Genomic DNA, 18,127 nt, shown 5'->3' with positions numbered 1-18,127 from the left:
GAGAGAGAGAGAGAGTATGAGGGAATGCGGCCAGACACAACGGACACAAGAGGCTCCTTGCATCGTCCAGAGTAGAGAGGTTGGTAGGTAGATTCAGCCGTTTACGTATATCCCTTGGGCTTGTCATGCGGCGGCTATCGGAGACCGCGATCGAGAGACCGGCTGTATCCCCAATGCCACCTTGTACTCACCGGCTATGTCGGATCGGACAGGCATGTGCTCGCCGCTTACCACGATAGACCCTTCTCTTCTCTCTCCGATGCCCACCACGTACTGTCCTTTCCCTGGTCGCTCGTCCTCGCTTTGCTCAGGCTGCTTTGCATCGCGGCCCTAGCATCAAGCGGCGCCTCCCACTAGAAACGGGTTATTTCGGACCACGTGGGTGGCTGTCTAACGAGGTATACGACGAACACGTTCTGAAAGTGGGACAGTGCCGCGAGTACTCATTCGGTCGGCGAACCGTTGCACGTCGCTCGTGACGCGTCGCGAATATATGGCAATGATCGCGATGACACTTGGCGATAGCCATCACGTTATATAGCCCGCTGTATATCGGCGACTGATCGCGGAACGGCAAATGCCGAGGGCAGCCAGGATTAACGAGTGTGAATAGATACGAGTGGACTCTTCTCTGCTATGTGACGATATCACATAGGCCTGCGAGGGAGAGGATTCATGGCGCATTCGATCCTTCCTTTTTTCTCGTAGACGCATCGTGTAGGCGATTCGCGACGGATTCATGCGCCAACTCGCAAACTCAGGGATTACTATTATCGCCGATCGCGCCGACCTTGCGTTTATCGCTTTGTACGTACGTACATGTCTATAATGACCCGCGGTGCCGCGTCAAGGAATATATGAGTATGCGTGAAATCCAGCCATGTGTTCGTTGCATCGTACGGTAGATCGTGTACAATGACAAATATCATCAGGTAACGGTGTCATCAAGGGTGTGTAAACTTTCCTTCTTCTCTTATTCGTCTCCCTCTCGCATTACGGTTCTTCCATGTTCGCCGCGGTTACACACTCGTGGCTGGTACCATAGTTGGTATCACGTTGAGAGAATATTTGTTCGGAAAATTTGTGTGTTTTCCGCGGGCTAATTGCCACGCGGTCTAGCGCCGTTATTCGTCCGTTGGATTATGCGAGCGGCCAGTGCCGTTAATTTTACGCGGCGGTTTTCCCCCGACCTTAGGTACGTTATCCGCAATCGCGGTAAGGACGAGATCATCGCAGCGAGGTGCCGCGTTTAAATACATGATGGCGAATTCCCAGCGCCATTACACCGTCGTGAAATAAATTTCCTCCGCAAATGGCGCAGCGCTCTATCGGGATATCTACGGGAAAATTGCGATGTTAATGCCAATGATAATCCTTCGAACGTATCGTATTCGAAAGGATACTGGCGCCGTGCGATTGATATTTCCTTAAAAAAGGACTCTATTTGCTAAACCTTGACCGACTATATCGGGCGTGATTTATAGCCGTTAACAAACGATGATGGATCGCGTACATAATCTTCGAGAATGTTCATAAACACCAGCTTACGGAAGTAGTAGTAGAAGACTCTGACAGTTACGCTTTCGCTTTCTAATGGTAGTAAAACTCGCAAAAACTATGCATCAAAGCACACGGTCCACCTAGTTATTCTATTTTCCACATACAAGAATCTGACCGATTTTGCATTAAAAGTTTTTATCAATATTTCTAGCGCTGCAAAATAAGAAATGATGTAATGATACATAAAATATTTTGTGAATTCATTATGTTTTGGCAAACGTGCAGATATTTCCCATCTATTCTTTTTATTGTAAATACGATATTAAATTATTAAATATATTTATTTTGATAAATTTATGATACAAATAAGGATTTTCCGGTTGTAGGTACTATTTCATTGTACTGCTTATAAAGTGAAAAATACTAATGTAATAATGCTAAAATTATTTTGTGAATTCATTTTGTGTGTTTTGAAAAATGGATACGTTTGTCAAATCTATCTTTTTTACTGTAAATACGATATTAAAATATTTATTATATTTATTTTAATAAATTTATACGAATGAGAATTTTCCCGTTGCATTAACTATTTCGTTGTAGTATTTGCATTACAATAAAGTGGAGTATGATAATAATGCTACGTAAAAATATGTTGTGACAAACGGATATGTTTCCTCTCTATTTTTTCTTCTAAATATTCTATCCAAATACGATATTAAAATATTTAATATGTCTTTCTGATTTTAATATATCTTTCTGAAATTTATGTTACAAATGAGAATTTTCCAGTTGTATTAACTATTCCGTTGTACGAATATTAAATATTCTTTATATAGCTAATGTGATATTTTATAAAATATTCAGTTTCTTAAAATTAAATTATTTTAAACAACTCGGATATTCCGGATCAAAGTATAAAATTGTATTATTGCACAGTGTGCGCATACGCAAAACGTATTAATGCAGTAATAATGCTTTATGATAAACGAATAAAGAATAATTCCAAATTTCTTTTTTGTATTTCCCAAGTATAGAAAAAAATCTCAAAGATCCTTTGTTAAACTGTGCCGGCGAGTAATAAAACTATCGGCGATAGTTCGAATATTCCCTTTCGCCAATATTACTTATCCCCCTATAAAGTCTCTTTTCCCCGTCGGACAGTAAAGTTAATCCCCGTTTCAATTTTCATAACAGTCGAACAGTATACGACAGCAGCGAGCCATTTCAGGATTTCTATGGGAATGAGACTGCAAGATCCGAGTCTGACCTCAAAGTTTACCGTCTCAGGCGACAGAACATACAAGATAGGCGGAATCCGCTAGACGGAATCGATAATACGTAGCAATGGGACGGTGGGGACATACTGTCAACGCGAATAAATCGTAGAAATCAGTCACGTATCTCCACCGGCCTTGGAAAGGCCCCGTTAAGCCCTTGATCGCAATTTAACCTCGGAGGCCGTGCAATACCGGATCGTAGCATTCAGATGATTATCCAACCGCGTGTACGCGTCAGATTCCGCTTTCTCTCTTCCTCTCTTCCCTGTATCTCCCTTTCTCTCGTACTCATTCGCTACCACTCTCTGACCGAGCGAACTGACACGTTCCGGTCTGTTTCAGCACTGGCTGTATGTTGCACGATGATATGAGTGGCTCGCTTACACGCAACATCCACGGTTGGCATACATGAATCTCGACGACGTGCGCTCGAGAGTACTTCGACGTCGATTCGCGCATAATTACGCAAGTGCTCGTGCGGAACCACGCAACGCAGCTGCGTACTTGGCATGGAAGTGGAGAGAATAAAAAAAAATGCCCTTGCGGTTTCGCGATAATGCCCATCGAATGTAATGAAGCGGTCCCAAGACGATCGAGTATGTGTCCAACGGTAAATGATCGCGAGGAAACAAGAGAGAAGTCGTATGGCGGAAAAGAGAAACATCGAATCTTTTTCGCGATGTGGAGATGTTGACTGCTAGAAAATGGTGTCGACGACATACATGTCGCGTATCGAAATTGTGATGGATAGAATGATCGCGCGTATGTGATTCATACCATGCTTCATGTTCGTGCAAATGGATTTAATTAGGCACATTGGAAGATCCCTTTCCCCGGGATTGCCGTTAGTGCCGTTGCGATGTATGCGCGCGGGCGACCAAGCGTCGAGCCACTATCGGCACGTGGTATTCGAACGATTTCATAGGCGTTCCACCGACGTAATTCGCCGAGGCGTAATGGAGAACGGCTGTATACGAGGAAACGTAACCTGCAGTATGATTCAACGATTCGCCAACGTGAGCACTTGGGTGCTATTAATGTCTGCTGGGATAAAAAACGCGTTACCGGAAGAAAGTGACGACTCAGTTGACAGTAAAAATTAAACATGACGACCTACACATCTCATATAATTTAACCCAACCAGAATTAAACTCGTATTCCACTTTACGCTTGCAATGCTCTTGCAATGATTTTTATCCTTTTTTTTTATCAAATATTAAAAACAAATAATAACTATGAGTATTATTTGCAAGATTTAATATTATATAAAAATAATATTAATTGATTGATATCTTAATTTAATATTGTATATACGTATGTATTAGGGGCAGTTAAATGAAATGTCGACGAATATATAGCGAAAGTCTGATGTAATAAATGCTCTTTGCGAGTGAGTTCAATCCCAAGAATTTTATTAATAGCGCAAGGAATTTTATGAACAGAATCGTTTGGTTTCACCATGGAAAAAGTGCCTTATTAATCACGGTTATTAACATGTTCATTGATTTTATTATTTGAATTTTTTCATTCGCTACGTTTCATTTGATTGCCCTTAATACATAATTTCCAAATGTCATACTTTTCTAGTCGTTTATTTATTCAATTAAGTAAATGAGATTATTCATAGGATGACATTATTTTACAAAGATATTTTTTCTCATATTAGACTGCGCATTTATCTGTCATTACTGTGTAAAAAAAAAGACCGACATATTGTCGTGTGATTGACAATGTCTAGGTCGGATAATGAACTAGGAGAATACACTCGTGTGTAGGCTAAATGGATATTTTCCGCGTGTCTTTCCTAAACTTATAATTTTCTTGCGTGCAGTCGGCCTTCTCGCCGGTAACAAGTCTTGCTGCTTACGCTGGCCTTATAGCACGATACGTACGTGGTGTTGGCGTGGCGCAAGTTATTGCTGGGATTAAACAACTTTGCTGGATGATTGATTGCTTTGTGCTCGCCGGCGTTAAAACCTTTTCACATCGAGGTACACTACCCACGCGGGAGGTGGCTGCTTTATCCGTTCCATGCTTCACTTCGTCTCTATCTTCTGCTTTCTCTGGCATCTCGCAGTTGAGCGACGCGCGGATAACTTACTCGCCTCTTTGCGTTTTACGCTTTCAACGGCACCTTAACGCCAAAATCCATCTTGTTTGACTAACCTGTCCGTCTTTATTAATTTTATTTAGTTATTTACGGTCCGTACAAATCGCTTCAACTGACGTCCGTCATTTTCTTTCTAACACGCGCTCCTACCTATCTATCTATTTCGTCGCGAGACCTCCGGACTTGAAAACTGCACCGCATAGCTTGTTACGCGTCTTCAGTTTCTTAACCGGCGGTCTTCATGCGGCAATAATTTGCCTTTTTCCGCGGTTCCTCTTCCCGTCGCAATTATCGTATCACATGTTGTGACTTTTTCACTTGTCGAAGCTCCAAGTAAACATGAATTTCATGCAGGCTTTCCTCTCTCTGTCTGTCTCAGCTTCATGTTTTTTTATACAATTTTCCTATATTTACACTGAGAAAAAAGTTGCTTTCAAAAAAATATTAGTTGATTCAACTAAATGTAGTAGTCATGGTTGTGGCAAACAAATATTTGTTAATTCAGACAAATAACATGTTTTAAATACAAAATTTTATTAATCTAAATATTTGAACTAAATAATCATTACGAATTAAATGCATTTAGTCAAGTTAACAATTTTTTTTTCCCAGTGTAGATATGTATCTGCACATCCCGGAGGGTAACTGCGAAAAATAATATCCACGAATTATTTCAGCTGATGATAATTGTTCACTGTGCGGCAAATGGAAGTATCATTGCACATTATAAAGTCATCTTTAATTATTATTAGCACCTTATCGGTAATACTGTTCTGATCGTCTATCACTCTTTCTGTACATTCTCTGCCCCCACCTCGATTAACCTATTTTTTTTTAACTTTCCTCATTCGATCCTTTTGAACTTCGTTACCAGACTTCTGCTGCACATGTCAACGATGTCATCAGATGTTTCTCTTTAAGAAGCATACCATTCCTCGAATTCGCAATCAAGTTTGCGACTGTATTTTTCATCAGCGACCGCATCTAGTCACGCAGCTATTCACGTAACGACTCACGATAATACAAGCAAAAACTGTAGCGCGAGATATTATAAAGAAACGCGCGAATACTGAAGTCACCACATGAAAATTAAGGATACGTCAAATTCTAGTCCGTAATCATCAGGATTATCCGCAGTTGAAGCAAATTGCGGTATGTACTTGCAGTACACGTTAGCGGATACTATAGGGACCCATTTACTGTTCATCGCGAAGTACAGTCATGTGACAACCGGAGAGGCACTGAATACAATAGGAAGACCAAGTTACGACTGTTAATGCGTGACGTGACATTAAATGGTGTGTTCTGTGAATTTATGGCTAGCATATCTTCTAACAAGTAGCGTCGTGGGACATACTGCGATGAGATCATTCCTACGAACATTATCAGCGACACATGTGTTCTTTTATAATTAATAAATTTCTGTCTCCGCTTTACAATCTTTAGTGTGTCAATGGACAGAATGAAATATTATTCTCTTAATACTTCTTCTTTTTCTTCTTCTTCTTCTTCTTTTTAGGATCTTGCCGTTTCTGTATCTATATAGCTCTATAAACATTGTTCTGTTTTTGCTGCCGGGAGGGAGTTCTATCAAATTACTTTGTGACTCTCCCTCTTTCTTTCTCCAATTTTCTTCAACGTGCCAATGTCCTCTTTGCTCTTTTGTGGTTACTTTCCTCCAATGCTCTTTTCGCTGTACGATCGTCGAAGATTTCTCGTGGGAGTGTTTCGACTTCGAGATTGTTGCTGCTCTAAGTAGCCCGCTGGTACATGCTACCACAGCGTGTCTCGCCTGTTGGCAGTCTTTCAAGCGCGTGAGTAGGACGAACTACACGGTACGCTTGCACGGACCCTCGAACAATGAATTTCGCACTTATAATTGGACGTGTCGGTGTTGGTTACATCGGGCAGCGTTCCTAACGTTAAGTGCACGACTAAGCGCACAGGAAGAGGGACTTGTTTTCTAATGTAACAAAGTGAAATCGCAGTAGAGAAGTAGTGTTTGTTGTCGAGGAAACGGTAATAGTGCTTAATGCGCCGAGGAGATTATTTGGAGAAATGATAGTATTAGAAGAAATAATGTTCAACGCATTGTGATAGACAGTTGCGTTTTACAGTTGCGAAATTAAATTAATTTGGCGCACTTTATTATTATTTCAATTTAACGAATTATATATGGTTTGATATATAATATATAATTTCAATTTGAATAATATAAAAGCCTGAGTATTATAGATGAAAATTATTAAATTATATAACTGGTGTATGATTTTTCTATATATCAAATTTTCTCAATACTTTTTTCATGATTTTCTTTCCAAAACGGTATGTATGTGAATAACTATAGTCAGATTGTTTTTTCAATAGCCATTTTTTAGGCCACAATAAAATATAAAACATACAATGGAAAAATCCCAGCGAGAACAGAATTTCATTTGAACAAAAATACTTTGTTTTTACTTCGAGTAAAATTTTATTGTAATGGTATTGATAAAAATCAGTGAATATGTCCTATTACTTTACAATAAATTTTTATTTTTGCCAGTAACTAATAAATTACATTATAATAAAATTATTTAATATATAGATTCAAAGTAAAAAAATTTAAACGCGGAGAAAATAACATTTTAATGACTGTTCGAAATTTATGACATTTCTGATTTTTAATCTTTTCTTTTATGTCAAATACGAGAATTAATACGAGAATTAATCGTTCAAAATTTATTTTAATCAATTAATATAATGCGAAACAAGTTTTTAAGTATAAGTTATTAACAGACGCACATCATACTGAATGATTTGCATAATTAATCACTATCTTGATTAATTCTTATATCATAATCGTAACACGCGTGATAATAACGTATTTTTTCGGGAGTAAAAATACTCTGGTTATCTTAACTGTTTTGCATCATGCATTCCGTACATACTTTCCTTGCTGGAACCGCCCTTTCCAACGAATCTCGCTCGTGATACTCGACTTTGTGGGACAAAAGCCAGAGCCGGCCTCATTCACGCTGTAGTGCCCTCAACGTCCTTCCGTTTCAAAACGTTAATTTTTTACAGGAAGTTTGTCGCTCGCCACTTCGACGCAGTCATGGTGCGTAAGTGCTCTTCTTCTCATCAGCTTTGGCTTTCGCAGTCGTTCGTAGAATTAAATAAAGGAGATGTCAAAGAACGAACGTGCAAATCTACGAATTTTACGTGTCAAAGACTTCACGTAATAATATCAGGGAATATCAACTACTTAGAAACACCCGAGTGCGATCAATTTGACACAATTCACGGCAAGGCGTCATAGCGTCTTAAGAGTCTTCTACAATTATCAGCAATGCAAATTTTCTGAATTCCCGGATCGTCAAGCTAACCCCTGGGATAAAAGGAATTTCGTGTCTGCCGTTTCCGGAATTCTTCGTTCAAGCAATGTCCGATGTGACACACCAGATTAATGATTTCCGGGAGCCTTCGCTGCCACCGACGTAGGATTCGAATTTTTCGTCGCAAACTTTCTGCAAGTTTTTATCTAGGCGCTTGAATATCCCCGGTTAAACTTTTCTCCGAGATTTACAACTCGCGCTCGCACAAGGCGAAAGTTGGCGCGAATGTTTCCGTTCTCTTCTAATTTTATTTCGTCTCGCCTTACGCGCACACGGACGCACGTACGCACGCACGCATCGACGCATGCACGCACGTACATCCGCACGTACGCATGTATGCATACGCGCACGAAGGTATATGGATGTGCATACGAGATCAGCGTGTGTATCGTATGTACATCTTACTGTACTTACATGCGCGTTACTCGAGTACATGGCCGTACGTGCTTAGACTACGCGGCCACCTCTCGTGAACCAATACTCTCATTAGGGAGAGAAGACCTCATTATACACCGCACGCCACGGGACCTTGCTACGATTATATTACATTATTGTAATTGATTGCAGCACATGTAACTCTGGCGTGATTCTTAAACAATAAACTCATTACCCGGTAACAAGGAACGCCGATACGGCGTACCGGCAGTAATAATCTATCTCTCGTGAACAGCCATCGCCTAGGTCTGAGCCCCCTGTAGCAGCAGAAACGATTCTCGAACGACCGATTCGCGTTTGATCGATCGCCCCGACTAGTCCCAACGGTCGTAAGCGTGCACAACGATCTCAGTCTCTTCCTTCCTCGCACCCCATCTCGTCTTTCTTCATTCTTTCTATTCTCTTCTCTACGCTCCGAACGCGGTACTCTCGAATACTCATCTGGAGCACATCACTCGAGATGCGCTCAGTCTTTACTATTTGCTCGCAACAAATCACCAATGCATTGGACAAAAGAAATATACACGTATTATATCTACTTCCGCGACAGACCTTCGATTGTATCATTTTTATACTTTGGTTACCTCTGAGAGATTTCTTCCGTTGCGATAATCGTACAAGCAATATATATTTGGAAGATATTTCAAATTTAAAATACTTAACGAAAATTTCCATAAATGAAAGAACTGAAGCATTTAATTTTCGAAAAACTTATCGAATAAAGAGTGTCAAAAAGTTATCAGTTAAATTCTACACTCAGATTAACGATAGAAATTTCAAATAATTATTGAGAAGAAAAAACATAACCGTTACAAAAGACAATTTTGAAAATAAAAAAAATCACAGAAAGAAAGTTTGATGTTTGTTAATGATACGCAGTCATTAAAGGGGTATTAATCCATATTAACGTCATGCATGTATGTCTTAAAAAAAAGATTGTAACATAATAACTTTCAATATTCTCAACGAGCGAGGATCTTCCCGCGTGATGAAGCGCCTTCGTTGGAAATCAAGGAGTTCCCGCAAAAGAATTCCGCCGCCAAACGCCGACAATGTCTAATCAGGCGATTGTACCGAGGGAATACTGTTCCCATAGAATGTTAATACAATCTTCATCGGCGCTTCTTGAGCGAGCGGAGGTCTGGCTTCGTGCGAGACAACCGGAGCATCACGTCTGGAGCTAACCCTCGCGATCACACGCGCGTATTGTTGCGCAATAACATAATACCACGGATTCTCTTGATTATCCATGAACAGTGAACAATTGTGACCGGCCGGGGAGAACGCGAAGCAGAGATTTATCTACATTTAATGAAATAGTTAACTTCCTTCCTGTGTTTTCTTTCGAGTTGATTTCGAAAAACGCGCTGAGTCACCTTTTCGCTTCCTTATCGTTTAGACTTTTTTTTGAACGACAAAGTATATATATTTATGTAATTTCCTAAATGTTTCTGCCGCTACACATCGTTGACCTCTCAGAGTTAGCCGGGTTAGGAAAGATTATGCGAACCCTAAGGATGCGCCTTTATTCGCTCAATGATCTCTGAATCCGTGCATTATCTCGTCGTGCATTATCTCATGGATAAATGTTTCATTGTTGTTTCCTCTTTGCCATGCGACCTAGCCGCGTACATGTTTCTGCCGATCGCCTCGGCTCGATAGCGATCCGTCGATTTATATGATTTTAGTCGATATCGCTGTGAGTTCTCGTATCGAATTATTCCGCGGTGTTTATGAATACGGATGCTCGCGATTAAACAGCCTTCGGTGGCGAGCGAGCGTATATCAAATAATTATTATTCCTCTATTCAATTTGCAATGCCAATTAATATTAACGTTGTATACAGCTCACAATAAATCGTCCCGAAATAAATTAACGCTAATTATTTGACCGAATTCCACATGGCGCACGTTACTCGATATGCTTCTCGCATATTAATCGTTTTAAACAGCGTAATTGCAATTATATTTTCCGTCTATCATCTCCGTGGAAAATCGCTACGATAAGCAAAGTTTTTAGTTTGCTGCCTTCTTCCTAACGCCACGTTTCATTTCTTCGGAGATTAAGGGGATTATGTCTGTACCCTCCTCGGAAAACGCAAAGAGGTGCGTTTGTTCAAGAAATTTGCTTCAGCAGTTCGGTCGTTCATGCATATATTCACACCGGTGCTCTCTTTTCCAAAGTTTCTTCAAACACTGGAGGTCTAGAAAACGCGTAGCTATGCCACATTTGATACGGTTCCGCCTGGCCGAGAACCTCTCGACCCTGTCTCGGGTCGAAGCCAAGGTACAGCTCTAGGGGTCGTTCGCGAGAGACCAGCTGGCAGAGACCTTTCGCTTTGGAGGCTTTCAAGGTGTGCACGTGCACATTCACCCGGCACGCTTGCCTCACGGACGCGAACCTTGACGCGTCGGCGTGATACCGCATAAATGCGCAACACCAAGCTCTATCGAAATCGGAAGACGCGCCGCGCCGACCCATGCCATCGTCTTCCGCATGCTTGGTCAATGAAAAATGTCTGATACTCTGACGTTTCTCACAACTAACCTATTCAAATTTATTAATGTTTTGGCGGCTAATTGACGCGATAGAAAATAATTTTTTTTGTATAATTGAGGAAAATATTTGAGAAATAAAATTATATTAGAGTATAAAATATAAGAACATTTAACCGGCGTAATTTTAACGTAGTAAAATCGATAGTTTGTAGTTTAACTTGAGCCAGGAAAAAAGGTACATTTTTCTACTTGTTATTGCATCGAGCACGTGTCACGTTTAAAATGCTTAGCGCATTCAAAGAGCGCGCGTGAGCTTTAAAGCGAGGAAAAATACGCTGAATGTGATACGTGAAAAAAATCACATTTCAAAGGTGAATGTAATTACAGATCAAGTGCGCTTTAATTGATAGATGGACTATACGGATTAGCATATAAATCAACATACGAATTGTAGAAAAGCTATCGGATCGATAATCACTACTTCCATGAGAAAAATCCTTAAGTGTCTAACGGTTGATCGCGGCAGAGAAATCATTCTTGTCTAGACGCTTACTTGTACCGGCGATAACGATCGGAGAAAGAGAATTGGCAATAACGATGCGCGCATAAAAACACCTTCTCGTACAGATTGGAAAAGACGAGAATGTAGCATTGGGCAATATGCGCGTGCCGATACGCTCAACTTGTGTATCAAAGGGAATGCGAAACGTGCGTGTTTAATGTGAAACAATATTTGTAAATTTCATACGAATAAACCTGATAATTAGAAGAGCGTAATACCGTATAATTAGGACGCATGAAAACCATACACGATCTCCCTTGTCCTGTCCCATCGCGACGGATACGCCATTTTCGCGCGATTTTCACATGCATAATGTGTATATGAGCGAACGAAGCAGTTTATATAATATCTTGCGATCAGAAGAGCACTTGCCAGCGACACTGTAAAAGAGAGCATTTAAAATGCAATATAATCGTGTCGTAAATCAACTTCGATGTCTATGCCATTTCATATTTTTATTTTCTTTTCCCCGCGAGCTTCCCTTACATACTCGTTCTCCTCGCTTTCGTTGTAGGAATAATGAAAGTATCGGTCATTATGCTTCGGATACCACCTACATAAACGTAGGAACTGCGATCATGATCCATGCGGAACTGTATTATTTATAAGCGCGTGCAATAAGGACGCCGCGGTACGCATTATTGCATCTGGTTATGTATTATACTAAATAAGATCAATGCGACAACGCACGTGATTTCCAACAAGGACACGTCCATCGATGCGGCACCTATATTCGTAAAACGACGGCGATCATCTAATTCGTTAGCCGCTAAAGTCGCATATTGCATTTTATCGTTGACCTCCTCTGAATCGTTAGACGGTGAGAATAGTTTATAAATTTGAAAATATGATTGCGAGATGTAAGCAAGATAAATCAATATTATTACATTGTAAGATATTCGTGTATAACGCATCGTTTTATTTGACATTAATGAAGAAATTATCTGTCCCATTAACGTAATACAGTTGTTTTGTACTCATTATTTTAAGTCCTGAATGTATTGACAATTAAAATTCAAATTCCTTGACAATAAAATTTTCATTCGATCGTTATGATATTACGATAACTAACAACCAATGTCCGTGGTATAGTATAATGTATAATACCGTGCATTCATCAGAACAAACGTAATAATACGAGTATCGTTATTTCCATTACGATGAAAACGTTTTATTATACTTTATATCTTGTGTAGATTGATAATACCGAAAAATTTCTATTCATCGAGCATTCACAATATGTTCGCACTACAGTGTGACAAATATACGTACTTATATAACTCAAATAGGCAAGAAACCTTTATAGTATATATGAATTTTTCAAAATTATTCTTTTCTGCTTATTATTCATTATTATATTAATTGTTTGGCAATAAAACAAAAATATTCAAAAATAATCTTCACGTAGAATTTAATTAATTTTGAATTATATCACATACAAAAAACGTATGCATTTACTAATTATTGTCAAATAAATGTATTATATAGAATATCTTTTTCTTTCGTATTTTCGATGTAATAAAACTCACAAGATTATTTGACGCCTTATTCTCACTTATACAATAGAAAAAGCTCGTCTTGAAAACGTCTTTTCTGCAATACATGGCGATAAACAGAGCAATTTTAACGTGAGTTAGATTGACCCTTTCTAACGCTTGCTATTCTTCGTCGTTTTCTTTCACGTCCCAACGGCGTACTGTTCTTATCTGAGAAACACTCGTGAGTGTATAAGAGCGTAGTGTAACGTCCTCTAGCTGGTCCAAGAATCCAATAACTGGAAAATGCATTGGAGCGTACGCTCCTCGAAAGCTACTCGAGTCGGCGTTCCCTCTGCGTACCGATTCGCGACGAATATTACGAAGCGAGTTCGTCCTACTCCACGGACATCGTATCCGCGATGAAGCGGATAGAAAAGCAGGTCGGTGGAAAACGAGCAATCGGACAGTTCTACGTAAGAGGAAAATACTCTGCATCGGTACTCACCGGCACAGGAAGTCTCGTTCGCCCAGGCAGAGCTCGAGGCAATGCTGTCTCGAGGAGGCGGTCATGGTTCTGCGTGCGTGACCCTGAAGGCGGTGTCCCTGCACTCTATCGATGCACCAAGCTCGTTCGCAGGGCTTCACTGCCAGACAACTCTTCTGGGCATAAATCGTAAACACGGGGAATTGGGATTGTGACAGTGCGCCTGAAAACAGAAACGATTTCAAATTAATTGCGAAAAGATTTGAGATACTGCTGCGTTAATAATATTTTATACGCCTTCAGCACGTGATCGTATTTAAAAAAAAATTATTATTTTCCAATACAGCTTATTTGATTAATCTGTGACTATTAATTTAATAGTCACGTAATTAAAATTGTTCATATTATTGTAATTATATTAAAAGTTTGCGTATACATTCATCAAACGTAATATTGTTTATTTGTTTTAAAAATCGCATGCAGTTTTCCATATTATTTCAATAATGGAGCTTTATATGGGTCTTTATAAGTTGTAAAGTTGCGTATACAGTTATGTTACCCACGTGATACGTGCAATTGCGATAATCTATAGACGTTGTTGAGTTAGATTACAATTTTGATAAATCAACGCGTTTATCACTCGCCGCCACGAGTACCACGTTCTTCCTCGGTTATTGGCCCACGTCACGATAAGCGACGAAGTAGGCACTCCGCCCACGTCTCATCATACGTCATCCGCTCTTTGCTAAATCGTAATTAATCTCCGTTATGTGACGGGAGCTTCGATCGTGACTCATGGAAAACTTGCTTGAAGCTGGGCATGAGGAAAAAAGGAAAAGAGATAGGAAAACAGGTAGAATAAAATGATAAGAGAAATGAAAGATACAGTAATAATAAAAAGTCTAACAAAATATTTTAGAATAAAAATATTTTACACCTATTGGCATTTATAACAATTCAGAACCAAACTCAATTTAATTATTTTAAAAAAATGTGTTTGACAGACAGCGAAAATAAAAGAATTTCGAGGAAGATATAATAAATCATTAAAATGATGAGGAATACTTGCGAAGGAGGATCATAGAGAAGGAATATACGAAGGAAGAGTTTCTCAAGCAAGATGCGGATCAAGTCGCGGCACGTCGATCTTCAAAGAGGCGCTAAAGATATTCAATTACCTGTCATCAGCAGGTCACGCCTTACGAAGGCATGCAAGCTAATGTCGTTGCCCGTTTTAACAGTGACTACGCGAGATTATGATTGAAGTTGCGACCGCGACATAGACGCATTCTTTACGGCGGTCAACCGCGGTCGAATTACCCATGAAGATTCAAATTGTAGGAAGACGTTACTTATTATGGACTGAGACGTACGCACCACGGTTATGAATGCCCACTTCCGGGGAGCTCACACGCAGTACAGACGGATACCATTTACTTCTTATAATACTACCACATTATGTGATAATGGCGTACGGAATCAAGTTTTAAATACCTCTCGTAGAACTTCATCCGAAATGTTTTGTTTAACTTCCCGTCTACTCATCTCGCCTCTCACGCTTCCTTCTTCCTGTTCCTTTTCATCCTCCGATAACTCTTTAGTACCTACATCCGCGGCTTGGAATCCGTTAAAATAAGGAAAGCAAGGGACGCAAAGGAGGGATGCAAAGGGGAAGAAAAGAGGGGATTGGAAGGACGGGATAATAACAGAGTAATGGTGGAAGGAGCAAAAAGGATTCTCGCTCGAGCGCATGTATAACCGCGAACCTTCGCGCTTCGAGATATGATTTGTGACCTCTGTTCGGGGCCAATTAGAAAAGCGCGAAATCGTTATTTCGATCGACACGAAGCGCAATTTACCGATTACCGCGAAGTGGTATACGCAAACTAGTATACGTGAACGCTGGAACAAGCACTCTCCAGTACAGATCAATTCCGTCGTTTTACGTGGAACGCGTTTGTTATATCCGATCCGTGGGAAGTGGACAATAGTGTCGTTTCATGTTTTTCATTGTCCGTTTAACCATCTAACTTTTACATCATTCATTTTTATCTTGAAAAATGCATGGTACGTATATCACGTACCGTATAAATTCACGCCTTGAGAAAATAGTTATCTGCAGCTCGTACATAAATTTGCTTCTGATCGTCAATCGAAACTCAAAGGGAATTGATGGCGAACAAGCATCTATCGACTATATTGATATAATAACTAAGAAACGTACACCGTTACTTCAATTTTCACGCCAGCGCAATCGTAATGAAGAACTACAGGGTTTTAGTTTATTACAATAAATATACCAATGAAACGTGGCCAAGATGATATTCAACACTGATATTCCGCGTAACACATTGTGGTAATACTTTCGACTTGAGTAAACATATTCATACTTATGAGAGAACGATTTGTTGCATCCAGGGACATCCAGGGACTTTCATTACAATGATGATCATAAATTACGGACCCTTTCATAGATTCGTTGTCGACAGGAACAGAGAACGCCTTGATAACGCACCATAACACAAACTTAACGTTTCATCTGCTCCGTGGATCTTTCGTTGCATCTTGTATTCCTATCATAAATACTCGAAACGTCCCATGAGTCCGCTCGTAAGGCGGCGGCGGAAAGTCAAAGAAAATTTCCACATGCGGCTTGTCGCGATGTCGCCAGGTACGAGAAATGGTCGTTGCGCATCTGCGACAGAGTAGAGCGGCGTGCGATGCTCCATTCTGGATGCGGCCATCTCACGAAATGACGTATGTAAACTGTTCCCGGAACACACGCCGCGGGGAACGGTTCGATTTCTGATATACGAGGTACATTTAGATACGATTCTAGCTCAAGTGGCATCAGCAACGATGTCGCCCGTCGGCGCGTTGAATCTGATGTATAATCTCGACTCTCAAGCATCCTTCCTCTCTCCGCGATCTCTTTCCCCGATGCACTCCAACAAAGGCAATGAGATTCCTTTTCTACGTGCGACTAGACTTTCAGCGATCTACAGCGGCGAACATCGCTGCAAATGCAGTATGAAAACCTGTTCAGAAGACGTAATCTCTGTCGCAGGTGGCACGATGAAATCGTAAATAAGATGGAGTGAGCTACACTAGCAGTTCCACTTAGCAGTTAACGACGTGTTCAGATGCGCTAATCATAAGATTCTAATATTTCTGCTTTATATGTTGTCCGCAAAACTTGTGAACAACACTTATAGAAGCAGAAATATTAGAATCTTATGATTAGCGCGAAACTTGCGGACAACATATAAAAGCAGAAATATTAAAATCTTAATTTATTAAGTTAGCGTAATCATAATTTTATTACATTGCAAATCAAATCAATGCAAATCAAGAGCAAATGATGATAACGTTATCTACATATATTAAGATCCCAAATTCAAATTTTATTCGTAATTTGACATTTATTATGTGTTCCTTGAAAATTTATGTCGACTTGTTATAATATTATAATAAGTTATTATAATATTATACCGCGGATAAATGGAGCTGAACCGACTTTTAAATTAAGCATATATTCGCCAGCTGGCATTTATGATTCTGATATCTGATCTCTGGCGAGCAATCTCTCGCGTATGCTCGATCATTATACTTTCTACGGAGTGCGAGCTCTTAACCTTGACCTAAGACTCGATTTTTCCCATCTTTCCGTCTTGTGCACCCATAGTTAACGAAAGTCTTTTATCTATTATGGATTAAATATCTAAGTATCGTTTTTCACGTTTGTCTAATTTGTGGTTTACTTTCTAATTACTATTCTAAAGTAATTATATTTTGTAGTAATTGAATATTAACAACTAAGTATTTATTGGAGATCTTTATTTGATATAAGAACCATTAATTTGAGATTTAACAATCGTTTTATTCAATAAATATTTATTTACTATAAGTAAATGTTTAGTTGGCAGTATTGAACTAAATATTTATTACAAAATTGACTATATTTTTTTCTCAGTGTAGCTGCATTTAAAAAAATGCAGTATCAAACACGCGTATATCAGAGAATCTAAGCGAGGAACGAAGAGAAAAAGAGGATGGCAGGAAGATATAGAACATTATACTGCCGCTAAACAGAATAGAACCGGTGTAGTATGTATCGTTATCTGTATCTAGCCATTTTATTATTCAAATAACTGTACTCAGATATTTTAACATTGTACCTTTGTACAATGTTAACAGGACTGACTTAGCAGTATGTCATGCGCTTTGCTTTGCGTAGGCGCACAATAGTTGGGACATTCGTGAGTCATTCTGCGCTCTGGAGCGTACACCTATATATATATATATATATATATATATATATATATACGCGACTAGAGTAAGAGTAGACTACTAACTTTAATTTAACGTTTAACCGTTACGGTTTTACCGTCCGTACCGGACGTAC

At 39.6% G+C, this 18,127-nt stretch overlaps 1 protein-coding gene across 1 annotated transcript in view; it reads right to left on the bottom strand.

Moving 5' to 3' along the window:
- Nucleotides 1–18,127, bottom strand: part of LOC105627574 — a 75,273-nt gene that overhangs the window by 41,036 nt on the left and 16,110 nt on the right. The window contains exon 2 of the mRNA XM_012208855.1: nt 13,744–13,945. Within this exon, the coding sequence (XP_012064245.1) occupies nt 13,744–13,945 (202 nt within the window). The remainder of the gene's footprint in view (nt 1–13,743; nt 13,946–18,127) is intronic.

This window comes from Atta cephalotes (assembly GCF_000143395.1).
Source record: "Atta cephalotes unplaced genomic scaffold scaffold00009, whole genome shotgun sequence".
Lineage (NCBI taxonomy): Eukaryota > Metazoa > Arthropoda > Insecta > Hymenoptera > Formicidae > Atta > Atta cephalotes.
This window is presented reverse-complemented; position numbering and strand designations above follow the sequence as displayed.